The 13,389-nt window shown below is 49.0% G+C and overlaps 1 protein-coding gene across 2 annotated transcripts in view; it reads left to right on the forward strand.

Moving 5' to 3' along the window:
- The window catches only part of VPS9D1 (VPS9 domain containing 1), a 62,635-nt gene that overhangs the window by 29,983 nt on the left and 19,263 nt on the right, over positions 1-13,389 (forward strand). The window contains exons 4-10 of one of the 2 annotated variants that reach the window (XM_063945946.1): positions 5,926-6,178; positions 6,263-6,374; positions 9,382-9,444; positions 9,602-9,654; positions 9,725-9,812; positions 10,889-10,974; positions 12,024-12,472. In XM_063945946.1, coding sequence (XP_063802016.1) covers positions 5,926-6,178; positions 6,263-6,374; positions 9,382-9,444; positions 9,602-9,654; positions 9,725-9,812; positions 10,889-10,974; positions 12,024-12,472 — 1,104 coding nt within the window. The remainder of the gene's footprint in view (positions 1-5,925; positions 6,179-6,262; positions 6,375-9,381; positions 9,445-9,601; positions 9,655-9,724; positions 9,813-10,888; positions 10,975-12,023; positions 12,473-13,389) is intronic. The other variant, XM_063945947.1, reaches the window with a different exon arrangement.

A 13,389-nucleotide genomic window follows, 5' to 3' on the forward strand; every position in this document is an offset into this window, starting at 1 on the left:
GAGTGTGCCTGTAGCTGCTGTGTGGATCTCATTCTCGTGTATATATCTATCATACCGCTTTAATCCTTCTGTTTGTGCCCTGTATTTACTGTCACATAAATCAGGGGGCTATTTGCAGGTATTGTGTTTGTCTGGCTATATTGTACTGTTACGCTCTAAGGCTACATTCCCTATAATGTCTGCGACACAGGGTGGAAAATACGGGGACGCTTCTGCATCATGCAGTACTGGCACCAAGGATTTACCTGAGGGGGAAGTTTTAGCTGATGGTTCAGGCACTGGGTGCCATACATCTCCCAGTCAGCCCGCAGCACCTGTGGCCAATCAAGAACCACCTTGGGCAGCGTTCTCAAGTATGCTGAATACGCTTGTGACACGTCTTACGCCCCCTGTGGGACCTCCTGAGCCATTGCAGCCACATATTGTCCCTGTAGTTAATCCACCCTGGACGGACACTCTGTCTACCCAATTACAACAATTAAATCAATCTTTGGTTAGACAAAAGTCTACCCCACGCCCCTCTGGGCGCGCCATTTCTTCCTCACAATCCACTAATATTTTGGATACATTTTCTGATGAGGATGGGGAATATACTGATCCGTCAGACACTGATACAGTCGCTTCTGATGAGGAATCTACAACCCAGGTTGATGTTCCTGACCTAGTGGAGGCTATTAAGCTGATTCTCCAAATTGATGATGAGATCGATCCCACTACTGCGTCTAAGAAACCTGATAAGTTCAAACGTCAGAAGGTTACTAAAGTAGTCTTACCATATTCTGACCATACGTCAGGAATCATGGTCCTCTACAGGAAAGAAATTCTCCCTGTCTAAGAAGATGCTAGCTCGTCATCCTATCCCTGCGGAGTTGAGTAACAAGTGGGAAACTCCACTGCCGGTGGACTCTCATGTCGCCTGCCTGGTGGTGTCCTCTACTCTGCCCGTCACCACTGTCACCTCACTGAAGGAACCGACAGATAAGCGTGTGGAGGGATGCCTGAAGTCTATTTACTCCCTTACAGGTGCTGTACATAGACCCACTATAGCAGCCTCCCAGGCCGCGAAAGGAATTGAAGCATGGGTTCAGGTAATTGAGGATGAGCTGCCTCAGGATATATCTGACACGGGATCCGGTCTGAAGATCGACAGTGTCTAGGTCGACAATGTTTAGGTCGACAGTCACTAGGTCGACATGGATGGAAGGTCGACAGGGTTTCTAGGTCGACATGTGCTAGGTCGACAGGTCTAAAGGTCAACATGAGTTTTTCACATTTTTTTTTTCTTGGATTTTTTCATACTTAACGATCCACGTGGACTACGATTGGTACGGTAAAGTGTGCCGAGCGAAGCGGTAGCGGACCGAAGGCACCATGCCCGAAGCATGGCGAGCGAAGCGAGCCATGCGAGGGGACGCGGTGCACTAATTTGGGATCCCGGTCACTCTACGAAGAAAACGACACCAAAAAAAATAAAAAAATCCTCATGTCGACCTTTAGACCTGTCGACCTAGCACGTCGACTAGAAACCCTGTCGACCTTCCAACCATGTCGGCCTAGAGACTGTCGACCTATAGTGGTCGACCTAAACATTGTCGACCTAGATACTGTCGATAAAACGAACCACACCCATCTGACACTGCCAGGCAATATCTGTCTCATATTACCACCGCCTCCCAATATATTCAGGAGGCGGCCTCTGATGCAGGTGTAATGGCAGCCAAGGCGTCTACTACATCTATCCTGGCTCGCCGGATTCTGTGGTTGAGGTATTGGAAGGCGGACCTAGGCTCAAAAAAGACCTTGGTGGTGCTCCCTTTTAAGTGAGACATCCTTTTTGGGGAGGATCTGAATAAGATTGTGACTGACTTGGCAACTGCTAAGACTGCGTTTCTCCCAAGTACTACTTCTTCTGCACCGAAGGCAAAGAGTACCACTTTTTGTTCCTTTGCGACCTCCAGGGAAGGCAAAGGGTCAGGCATACCCGAGACAGGCTCGTACTTCCAAATGCACTAAGCCCAAACCTAAACAATCCTGGGCTGCCCGTCACCCTGCTTCCAAACAAGACAAGCCTGCTGCATGACGGGGCGGACCTCCCTCTGGGGGACCCCAGGGTGGGAGGCTGACTTCTGCAGTTCGCCCAGGCCTGATTAAAGACCACTTCGGACGCCTGGGTGTGGGAAGTTGTCTCTCACGGGTACGCAATCTCTTTCAAGAGACGTCCCCCTCGCCAGTTCTGCTCGACGGTTATCCCTTGGGGATCCATTGAAAGCGCAAGCTCTACACTTGGTTGTGCAATCCCTCCTGGACACAGGAGTGGTAGTGCCGGTACCTCAGAGAGGCAGGGGATACTATTCGACCCGGTTTCTAGTTCGGAAGCCAAATGGGTCCTTCCGGCCTATACTCAACCTCAAAGCATTGAACAAATTTGTGAGAGTGTCCAAATTCCGTATGGAAACTCTGCGCTCTATTGTACTGGCCATGGAACCCGTCGACTATATGGTATCCCTGGACATACAGGATGCTTACCTGCATATACCTATTGCCATATCGCATCAACAATATCTATTGCTATTGGCAACCTCCATTATCAGTTCCAGGCTCTGCCATTTGGACTGGCCACGGCCCCTCGGATCTTCACAAAGTTAATGGCTGTGATGACGGCCCTTCTCCGCCATCAGGGAATCAGGATCTGGACAACTTGCTGATCCTGACGCACTCCCAAGATGTTCTCCTCAGTTCTCTGGAACTGACGGTCCAATTCCTACAAGCCCACGGGTGGCTCATCAACTGGAAAAAGTCCTTGCTGGTCCCTGCTCGGAACATGGTGCACCTGGGGGCACTGCTAGACACACACAGCCTGAGATTGTTTCTGTCTCCGGAGAAAGTCCTGAAACTTCAGGACAGGATCAGATACTTCCTCTCTCGCCCAAGAGTGTCGATACACTCGGCGATGCAAGTACTAGGCCTCATGGTGTCAGCTTTCGACGTGGTAGAGTACGCTCAATTTCATTCCCGCCCTCTGCAGAGGTTAATCCTTTCCAAGTGGGATGGCCTGCCTCATCGGATCAGGTTTCAAATGATCTCCTTGACTCCGGAGGTTCGTCTGTCACTGAGCTGATGGCTTCAGGACCAACAGTTGAGCAGGGGCCGTCCCTTCTGGATCTCCAACTGGGTCCTCCTGACAACGGACACCAGACTGCGGGGTTGGGGCGCGGTGTTGGAGCAACACTCTCTCCAGGGTCAGTGGACCAGGGAGAAATCTCTCCTCCCGATACACATTCTGGAATTGCTGGCAGAGTTCAGTGCGTTGACGCTTGCCCTGCCTCTGGTACATAACAGGCCTGTTCAAGTACAATCAGACAACGCCACCAAGGTGGCGTACATAAATCATCAAGGCGGTGCTTGAAGCCGCATGGCAATGCTGGAAGTATCAAAAATCCTCCGTTGGGTGGAATGCCATCTGCCAGCAATATCGGCAGTGCTCATTCCCGGAGTCCTCAATTGGGAAGCGGATTTCCTCAGTCTTCAGGACGTTCACGCCGGAGAGTGGAGTCTTTATCCGGAAGTCTTTCAACTCCTAGTGGACAAGTGGGGCCTACCAGATGTAGACCTGATGGAGTCTCGACACAATCACAAGGTTCCGGTCTTCGGATCAAGGACAAGGGATCCTCGAGCAGCGTTCGAGAATGCACTGGCAATTCCATGGAACTTTCAGATTCCGTACGTGTTCCCTCCTGTGTCACTCCTGCCCAGGGTACTACAGAAGTTCAAGCATGAAGGAGGAATACTACTTCTAGTCGCTCCAGCGTGGCCCAGACGTCATTGGTTCTCAAACCTGCAAGGTCTATCGATAGAGGCGTCCTCTTCTACTTCCTCAACGCCCAGACCTCCTTGTTCAGGGCCCTTGTGTCTACCCGGACCTTACCAGACTGGCTTTGACGGCGTGGCTCTTGAAGCTTCACTCCTGAGGGCCAAAGGATTCTCCGAGTCAGTTATTCAAACTATGTTGAAGGCACGCAAACCGGCTTCGGCACGGACTTATTACAGGGTCTGGAATTCTTACTTCACATGGTATGCTGCTAAGAATAATGATGCCTATTCGTTCAGAACTTCCAAGCTTTTGGGTTTTTTGCAACAAGGCCTAGATTTAGGCCTTCGTCTGGCCTCCCTCAAGGTTCACATATCTGCCTTGTCGGTGTGGTTTCAGAGAAAAATTGCGTCTATTCCTGATGTTCATACTTTCACTCAGGGTGTTTTAAGGATTCAGCCTCCCTATGTCCTTCCTGTGGCTCCATGGGATCTGTCTGTTGTCTTAAATGCCCTACAAGAGTCTCCATTTGAACCTCGTGAGTCTGTGGACCTGAAATGCCTTTCCCTTAAGGTCGTGTTTCTGCTGGCTATTGCCTCTGCTAGGAGGGTGTCGGACTTAGGCGCTTTGTCCTGTGGTCCACCCTTTTTGATTTTTCACCAGGACCGGACAGTTCTTCGAACTCGCCCCGTCTATCTACCTAAAGTGGTATCTTCTTTCCATCTTAACAAAGAGATTGTGGTTCCGGCTTTTATCTCTTCTGGTTTGTCTTCCAAAGAACGGTCTTTGGATGTGGTAGGGGCTCTCCGTATCTATGTGGAGAGGACTGCCTCTATCCGGATGTCAGATACCCTTTTTGTACTTTTTGGTTTTCACAAATGTGGCTGGCCTGCGAATAAGCAAACCTTGGCCAGATGGATTAGAATGGTGATTGCACAAGCTTATGCGCAGGCTAGACTCCCAGCTCCTGCTGCTATCAAAGCCCATTCTACTCAGTCTGTTGGACCTTCTTGGGCAGCCCGCCGTGGCGCGTCTGCTGAACAGTTGTGCAAGGCGGCTATGTGGTCCTCTATGAACACGTTCATTAGGTTCTATGCCTTTGATACTTCCTCCTCCCAGGATGCTTCCTTTGGACGCCGGGTTCTTGTGCCCGCTACGGTGCTTCCCCTCCCTGAGGAACTGCTTTAGGACATCCCCGATGTATTCCCTGTGGAATCCCAGTGTACCCCGCGGCAGAAAAGGAGATTTATGGTAGACTTACCATAGTTAAATCTCTTTCTGCGAGGTACGCTGGGTTCCACAGGGCGCCCACCCTGACGCACTTGGCTTCTTTGGGTTTGTATGACATTAGCCGCTGGTCCCTTCTCCTGTCGTCAGAATGTGGTTCTATATGACTAACATCTACGGTCTCTCTTACCTGCTCCTGCATTGGACTGGTTAACGAAACTGAGCTCCAGTGCCCGGAGGCGGGGTTATAGAGGAGGCGGTGCAGTGCATCCTGGGAACAGTCATAGCTTTCGCCTGTTGGTGCCTCGGATCAAGATCCAACTCTACACCCCAATGTATTCCCTGTGGAATCCAGTGTACCTCGCAGAAAGATTTAACTATGGTAAGTCTACCATAAATCTCCTTTTTTAGTGGCTCGTTCATACAAGCCAACTTCTGTCATAGCTTTAGGTCCTGTAAGGGGGATACACATCCCAAGCCTCTGTGATCTCACAACCTCTAAATATCTGTACACACCACATGTCAGATTTTCCCAGCTCTGCAGATTCATACAAAAGCAGGAACTTATGGTAAAAAGTATTTGATGTGTAGTAAATCAATAATTGGCATCCAGTCTTCTCTAACATACTGCAGACTGAGTGTTGCATGAACAGCCCAAGCTGATCACGCTAATAGCCCAGACGACACACCCTAATTTATTTATTTATTAGCAGTTTCTTATATAGCGCAGCATATTCCGTTGCGCTTTATAATTAGAACAACAGTTATAGAACAAAACGGCAAAAACAGTCAGAGATAGAGGTAGGAAGGCCCTGCTCGCAAGCTTACAATCTATATTCTGCATGCTGTGTGTTGTATAGCCACACTGTGTTGTGTGATTCCTGTTGTAGGTAAAACTGATGTGGACGTAATTTCGCTGAAAAATCATATCATTGAAGTCCCTGATCCTCCACCCACTGCTGATGTTCCTAACCCTGCACCTGCTACCACTACAACATCTACATCCATAAAGTCTCGTCCTTCTTCTGGTCGTTTGTGGGGTCACCGTAGAGCTTGCTCAGACGAGGTCCAGAAGCTCGACTCTTTTCCAAGTCCAGAGGTTTTCCAGATGCTCCGAGCAGCCGAGGCTCAGAGCTACAGAAAGTGAGTGCTCAGTCGTCCAATTCAACTTCAGGTTGGCCAAAAAAAACAAGCCATTCACTGGTGGTGTCTGTCCTCTGTCAACAGGGAGCTCACACCTCTGGAGGAGGCCTCCATAGAAAACCAGAAGCTTAGAGCGGCATACGAGGTCCGTCTGGCCAGACTAAACCCCAGGCAGGCCGCTCAGAAAACCTCCCTGGCAAGTGATATATTATGTACTGAGGAACACAATGCGCTGGAGAGTAGGTGTCACAACAAGGGGGTTTCATCTGAGGTTTCATTAATGACGTGGGGTCTGCACAGCTACATGACAGGTGTAGATGAGTGATGAAGATGTTACACAGCTCAGGATGGATGATCAGAGCCTGGCTACGGGGAAGGCCTTGTGTTCAGTAATGCAGAGTGGGGCAGAGGGATTTCCACCTGTGTTTATAAACCTGTAGCCAACCAGGTTACAGAGGACCTTCAGTATTGTAGCACTTGTTGCTCCCCTCCCCCATCCACCTTATCAGATGCGACCACACCAGCAAGTGTTTTATATGACCTAGTCGCACAGGATGCGACCAGTCAGATAGAGTGCTAGCAGCGGCAGGGAAGGGAAACTTCCCTCCGCTGCTGCCTTCCAGCACCTAGCCCCCCCAGTGTTGCCGTGCACCGCAGGATCCCCCACTCCCTACTGCTGCAGACAGTGTACCTGGCAGCTGTCCGGGCTCTAAAAACTAAAGTCGCGATGTTCCAATGGTCACCATGTTCCCGATCGATGTTTGAAACAAAAAAAAAACCTTTTTTTTTTTTTTTTTTTTTTTTAACTAAAATCATTTTGGATAGAGTTATGTTCTTCACCTAATTCACTCATAAAGAAAAAAAAAGACAATTTCTGAGCGTTTTTTTGGGGGAAAAATTGTCCGTTAAGTGGTTAAAGCTGGTGCGTATTCGAGAGATTCAGGATTTAAAGGGGTAACTATAGGCCTGATTCTGATTTGGAAGTAAAGCAAAGAAAACAAGTAACTTTGTATCTGTACTAAACCATGTTGCCATTTTAGGGGAGCAAATACATTTTACATTGATACTGTGCAGGGTAAATAAATACTGGCTGCTTTTGCATGCAGCCCACACATGTTAGACATCTTTATGCTTAACGGGCCGTACTGAAGTGGAGATTTCCCCAGAGATGTGTGCTGAGCGGATCTACCCCCCCCCCCCCCTCCCCTCCTTAGCACACAGCACGATGTGCTGAGCGAGGGGTGGACGGACACGAGGGCCGCTCATTTCACCCAGCGGTGAAATGAGCGACCTGCTAGATTGTGCCTGCATGCAGGCCAATCTAGCACCGGCGATAGTGATGCACAGGACCGCGTATCGCTGTCGCCGGCACCCCTACACACGGAGGGATGTTCTAAGCAATCTAGTCAGATTTCTTAGAAATTAGCTGAACATCGCTTTGTGTGTACCCCCCTTAACACTGCAATTTAGATTTCCGTTTGGACACACCCCGTCCAAATCTACATCTCTCTGCACATGTTACATCTGCCGCACCTGCACTGCAGCATGCTGTTACCAAGGTGCACAGTTACTTGCTTTATTTCCAAATCAGAGTCAGGCCCATTTTCAATACAAATCTAGGGGTGTTTTGCATCTATTGTAATCTCCCCTTTAAATCCAGTGTTTGAAACCACTGATGACACAGCAGTGCTGAAAAGCACGGCATAGTAAATTACCCCATAGGGAATGTTGTTTTTCTCTTTGCACTTTGCTGAGAGATGACATTTAATCATAAGAAGAGGCTTAGATGGTCCATAAACACGCAGCTGCTTTCTGTTGGGATGTGGTTTGCAGACAGGATAGAGGTGTGAAGCTGGGAGGAGGGGACCCTGAATACACACTTTTGGAATCCAGCAAACACACACAGACACGCACAAAAAAGTATTGTGTCATGTTAGTGACTTTATTACTGTGGGCAACATGGAGCAGGGAGAGTGGAAGGGTGTTAGTAGAACGTTTCCTGTAACGTCACAGTTGTGTTTATAGTTTGCTCAATTATACTTAATTGTATATGGGGGGTCATTCCGACCCAATCACTTGCTGCAGTTTGTCACAGCGATGGGGTCGGAACTGCGCCGGCGCTGGGCGGCGGGATAAGTTTAGGGCGAGCGGTCCGGCCCACGTGGCCAGACCGTTGGGGAGACGGGCCGCGGCGGCTGCGTGACGTCACACGCAGTCGCTGCGGGTCGGGGAGCAACGAGTAGCTCCCGGCCAGCATGCTAAAGCTGCGATGCCTTTGCACTTCTGCGGGGGGCGGCACTGACACGTGGGGCGGACTAGCCCTGTGCTGGGCGTCCCCCCGCACGTCATTGTGAATGATCGTAGCTGTGCTAAATTTAGCACAGCTACGATCAACTCGGAGTGACCCCCCTGGTCTTTAAAATGCTGAGAGAGGCATGGCGCAACTTAAACTGTCCGCTGTGGGTAGCGATTCTTTCACACTTTCCCCAAGTTTAGTGTGTTATACGCCTCGCAGCTGCATACCAAGTCCCTTCTAGTGTCCTAGGCACCGTTAGGATTTATGCCACAAAGGAATTGGTATAAAGTCGCACGTAAGCACAGTGATGGAGAGTGTGAGGCACGGCGTAGCTCATTCATAGTGTGAGGCACAGCGTGAGTGTGAGGCACCGCTTGCCTCATTCATAGCGGACTTCCACCATGTGTCTTTTTTTCCCCATGTTAGTGTCTGAGTTGTACGCAGCTGCTGCATGCAGCGCCATTCTCCAGGATTCCCGTGTATTGTAACTTAGGCGTATTAGTGATGTGACTAAGGTGCACCTTTTGTGAACAATTCTGTGAGGAAACGCGTAGTGCAGTTTAGTCAACAAAGTCCATTGCGCGCCAAACGTTTTGATCTGGCGCGATTTCAGGGTAGATCTGGTTATTGCCTGTAGACCAGACAGCCTGAAGAACATGGGGGGGGGGGGGGGGGAATCCTGCCTTGAAGAACATGGGGGGGAAATCCTGCCTATTGATGTACTAAGCTGTTATTAATGTGTAAAGACTTCAGAATGTGATGATGATAACTACACTAGACAGAAAACTCATAGTAGATGATTTCATTGCGCTGAAATCGCATACGAAAAGCTTTTATTCAATAATAAAGATTTAGGAGTACCATACACAGGAGATGATCGCGGCTTGTTGTAATTATTTCTCTCTAGACCCTCTCGCTCCAGCGAAAAATGATGGAGAATCTGGTGATAGCTAAGGCCAGGGAAGAGACTGTATCCTTTTCACTGAAAGGTGTTGTGGGCGTAGGGGGATCTGCTGATAGAGGGTGTTACTTCTATTCACATTCACTTAAAGGTTTTTCTATAGGACATCTAATTCAGGCTAAGAAATGCTAATTCCTTAACCTCCGCCTCCCCCCCCCTTCCCCAGCTGCAGAGAAAAGCAGAGGAGCGCCGGCTGAGACTTCAAGGAGAGTCAAATAGGTAAGTGGGAGATGGTTCTCCAGAGAGTGTCCTCCGCCATCTCCTCCTTATGCCTCTGTTTTACCTGCAGACGCTTCTCCAAAAACAAGCGGATGACCCCAGAGGAGGAAGAGCAGAAGAGGCTGTACACTGCCGTCCTGGAATATGAACAGGATTATGTGAGTGCAATTGATAGTGGGTTCAATGTCCTTTTTGTATCCGTTCGGAGAACTTACACAAAGTTTGGGAGTCAGGAAGTGACTCGGATCTGGAGTTCTTGAAAGGCTTCTAACTGTGCACCAATAGCGCTGCGGTGTGCAAGTTCTGTACCTACTCACAGGAAAGGCAGCCAATAGCCAGAGACCTCACTCAGACAGCTCAATTCTAGTGAATTCATAGGCTGATTATTGGTTCAGCCCATACAGTGGCTTCCTCCATTTTCTGCAAATGACAGGACACTTTTTTTTAATGCTGGATTGGACTACAACAGGGGTCAGGGAACTTTTTTACCTTTTACCCCAAAATATATTTAGATACGCCGACGTTACCCCCTTGATTGGAAAGGAAGGAAATAATATATTATTGTGCATATATACTGGTTATCACTGTTTATACGGCATATATTTATTTATTTGAATTTTTTTTTTTATTATTTTCGCCAATTATTTTTGGGCAATGAATGGGTTAATTAACACTTTCTCCCCAAAACACCAGAATGAATGTAAGAAAGATGGATGAGGGGGGAAGGGGAGACACGACTTTTAGGAGACAGATGGTCACATCCTCACCTCAGTAATGTCAGTGGGAATTTCCCACTGTTATGTGTCCACTGTCTGATCCTGTGGAACTCCGTCAGCGGTCAGCCACAGAGCACTTCAAGTTCTGTGTGTGGGTTGGCAGGCCCCGGGCGAGAGGACAGGACAGCGCAGGGCGAGCGGGCGTGAGGAAGCGCTGTGTGACATCAGCACGTCACACCGCGGGCAGGAGCACAGCGCAGGGCGGGCAGGAGGGAGCGCGGTGTGACGGCCGGTGCTGGACGGGGCTGTGTCTCGGCAGCGCGCCCGTCCAGTACCCCCAGGAATTTCATTTTTACCCCATTTGGGGTAATTTACCCCTGTTCCCTGACCACTGCCCTACAGCTTACACTCTGTCACTTATCTTTCTTAAGGCTTTCTTCCCGCAGTTTACCGTAAATGTTTAAATGCGCCTCTCTACCCCAAAAACCAACAGTGTTCTCTGTGATTCTGTGCGACAGGAGTGGCCGAAGCTCTGCAAGGCGAAGATTAAGAGCAGTCCCAGTGACGCAGTTCCGCTTTCCAGCTACGTTTACCAGATCCTCAGGTAATAAATCTTTAGATGTTTTGTATGGTGTGAACGGATATTTTCACTCGCTGCTTGAGATCAGGTGTGGGCAGGCTACCTGTTGCAGTGGGGATGACACCTTTGGGCTTAGTAACACTGCACAGTATTTTTCCAGTTTAACTTTTTTTTGTATATTTAGGTTTTACATGTTCCTGTGCAGCGATTGACATTGTGCAGTTTCTGTCATTGATGGAATTGGAGTGAATAAGTTCTGTAAAGGACTTTACACCTTTGCCGGTAGCTGCATAAAGGCAATTGTCCATTGTGTTACATTGCATTGATAGGGACAGAGACACATTCCCACCTATACATATGCAAAATGATGGCTGCTAAACATTCCTGATCTCTGTCAGCACCTCTGTACAGCCTGTAAGCTGGGTCTGTTTGTATCTGTAGCAGTTTTGCTGTATGTTGTTGTAGTCCTACACCCTGGATACAGAACGTGAAATCCTATTGTTCACGGGAATGTTTAGTTCTGATTGTCTTTTCTTTACAAAGTGTGAACTCAAATGTTGTCTAGGAAATGTTATTTAAGTCTATGGCTGTAAATGTTTGGCTTTTTACACACGTATGGCAGCATGTAGAGAGCAACTTCTCATTTTCATAGTACACAAAGCAGTTCAGAGAGAACTACTTTGTAAAGGCCAGGCAGTTACTGTTCACCTTCCTCTGTAGCGTGCCAGATATTTATTCCTGGGACAAATGGTAATATAGACACTGTCTATCATTTGTTTGCCATGAGGGATATAAAGCATGGATATTCAACATGCAGCCCTTCCCAGCATGCCATGCCACAGTCTTACTATTTGAGCATGCTGTAACTGTGGCAGGGCATGCTGAGATGTGTAGTACCAAGGCAGCTGGAGGACTGTATGTGGAATATCCCTGACTGTGGCCTGTACCCGTTTCTCACTGTATGACTTGGCCCAATGACAGAACCAGTGGGTGATATACAGTATGTTGGGTTACTGGGGTCAGTGGAAGAATGTGAGGCTCTGACATGACTTCTGTGTCCTCCTTTATTACAGCACCGCTGATCATCCGATTGCCAAACTTTTAATACGTCTCCAGTGCCAGATATACAGCCACATATACCCGGCTATCAGTAAAGATCCCACCAAGGAAAGATCAGCCTCCAGGCTCTGTCGCCGGTCTCTCCCCGTGGACCCTGTCTCCTTACCAGCCCCCAGCACGTCTCTACTGAAGTCATCGCAGAGCTTACACTGCCTACCCGAGTCTCCCCGTCCCTCCATCCAGCACAGCCGCTCTGTAGGTGAGGAGCTCGAGTGCAGATTACTTCCTTGGAGCAGCCCGCCAGACGGGGAGAAGAATAAAGACATTGAAAGCTCATTTGAGGACTTGGAACTGCTACTGTCACCTACACACCTCACACACCTCACAAGCCCGGAGGCACTGCAGAGACTAACCGCATCACAGCACTTAAAGGTCGTGGTGAAAGAGATTCACAATGCCAGAGGTATGTGTCGCAGGCGGGAGAGTGCAGAAGTTTTAGGCCTGGATTTGCCCACTAGCCACCTGGTGGGACCTAATTTAACTCATTGTAAATGAGGTTGGGCCTGGCGTTTCTTTCTAACCACTGGATTGCGAAAGGATCGCAGAGCGGCGGCAAAGTTTTTTCGTGCAGTTTTAGAGTAGCTCAAAACTTACTCAGCGCTTGCGATCACTTCAGACTGTTCAGTTCCTGTTCTGACGTCCCAAACACGCCCTGCGTTCGCCCAGCCACGCCTGCGCTTTTCCTGGCACGCTTGCGTTTTTTCGAACACTCCCTGAAAACACCCAGTTGACACCCAGAAACGCCCACTCCTGCTACTATGGAACTACACATCCCATCATGCACTGCCACAGTTGTAGCATGCCCTTACAGCAAAGCTGTGGCATGGCATGCTGGGATTTGTAGGGCCTGTTTCAGACCTGATCGCAGCAGCAAATTTGTTCGCTAATTGGCAAAACCATGTGCACTGCAGGGGGGGACAGATGTAACATGTGCAGAGAAAGGTAGATTTGGGTGGGTTATAGTGTTTCTAATGTATGAGCGAGAAGACATAGGGGGTCATTCTGAGTTGATCACACGCTGCCGATTTTTGCTGTACTGCGATCAGATCTCTACTGCGCATGTGTATGCACCGCAATGCACACACGCGTCGAACGGGTTTAATGCGGATCATTGCTGAGCTATGGATTTAACGAAGAATCCATACGCACAGCCGATCGCAAGGAGATTGACAGGAAGATGGCGTTTGTGGGTGTCAACTGACCGTTTTCTGGGAGTGGTAGGGAAAACGCAGGCGTGTCCGGGCGTTTGGTGGGCGGGTGTGTTGTCGTCATTTCCGCCACCAAAAAGACTGAAGTGGTCGCAAGCGCTGAGTAAGTCCA

The sequence above is a fragment of the Pseudophryne corroboree genome, chromosome 11, assembly GCF_028390025.1.
Source record: "Pseudophryne corroboree isolate aPseCor3 chromosome 11, aPseCor3.hap2, whole genome shotgun sequence".
Taxonomy (NCBI): domain Eukaryota; kingdom Metazoa; phylum Chordata; class Amphibia; order Anura; family Myobatrachidae; genus Pseudophryne; species Pseudophryne corroboree.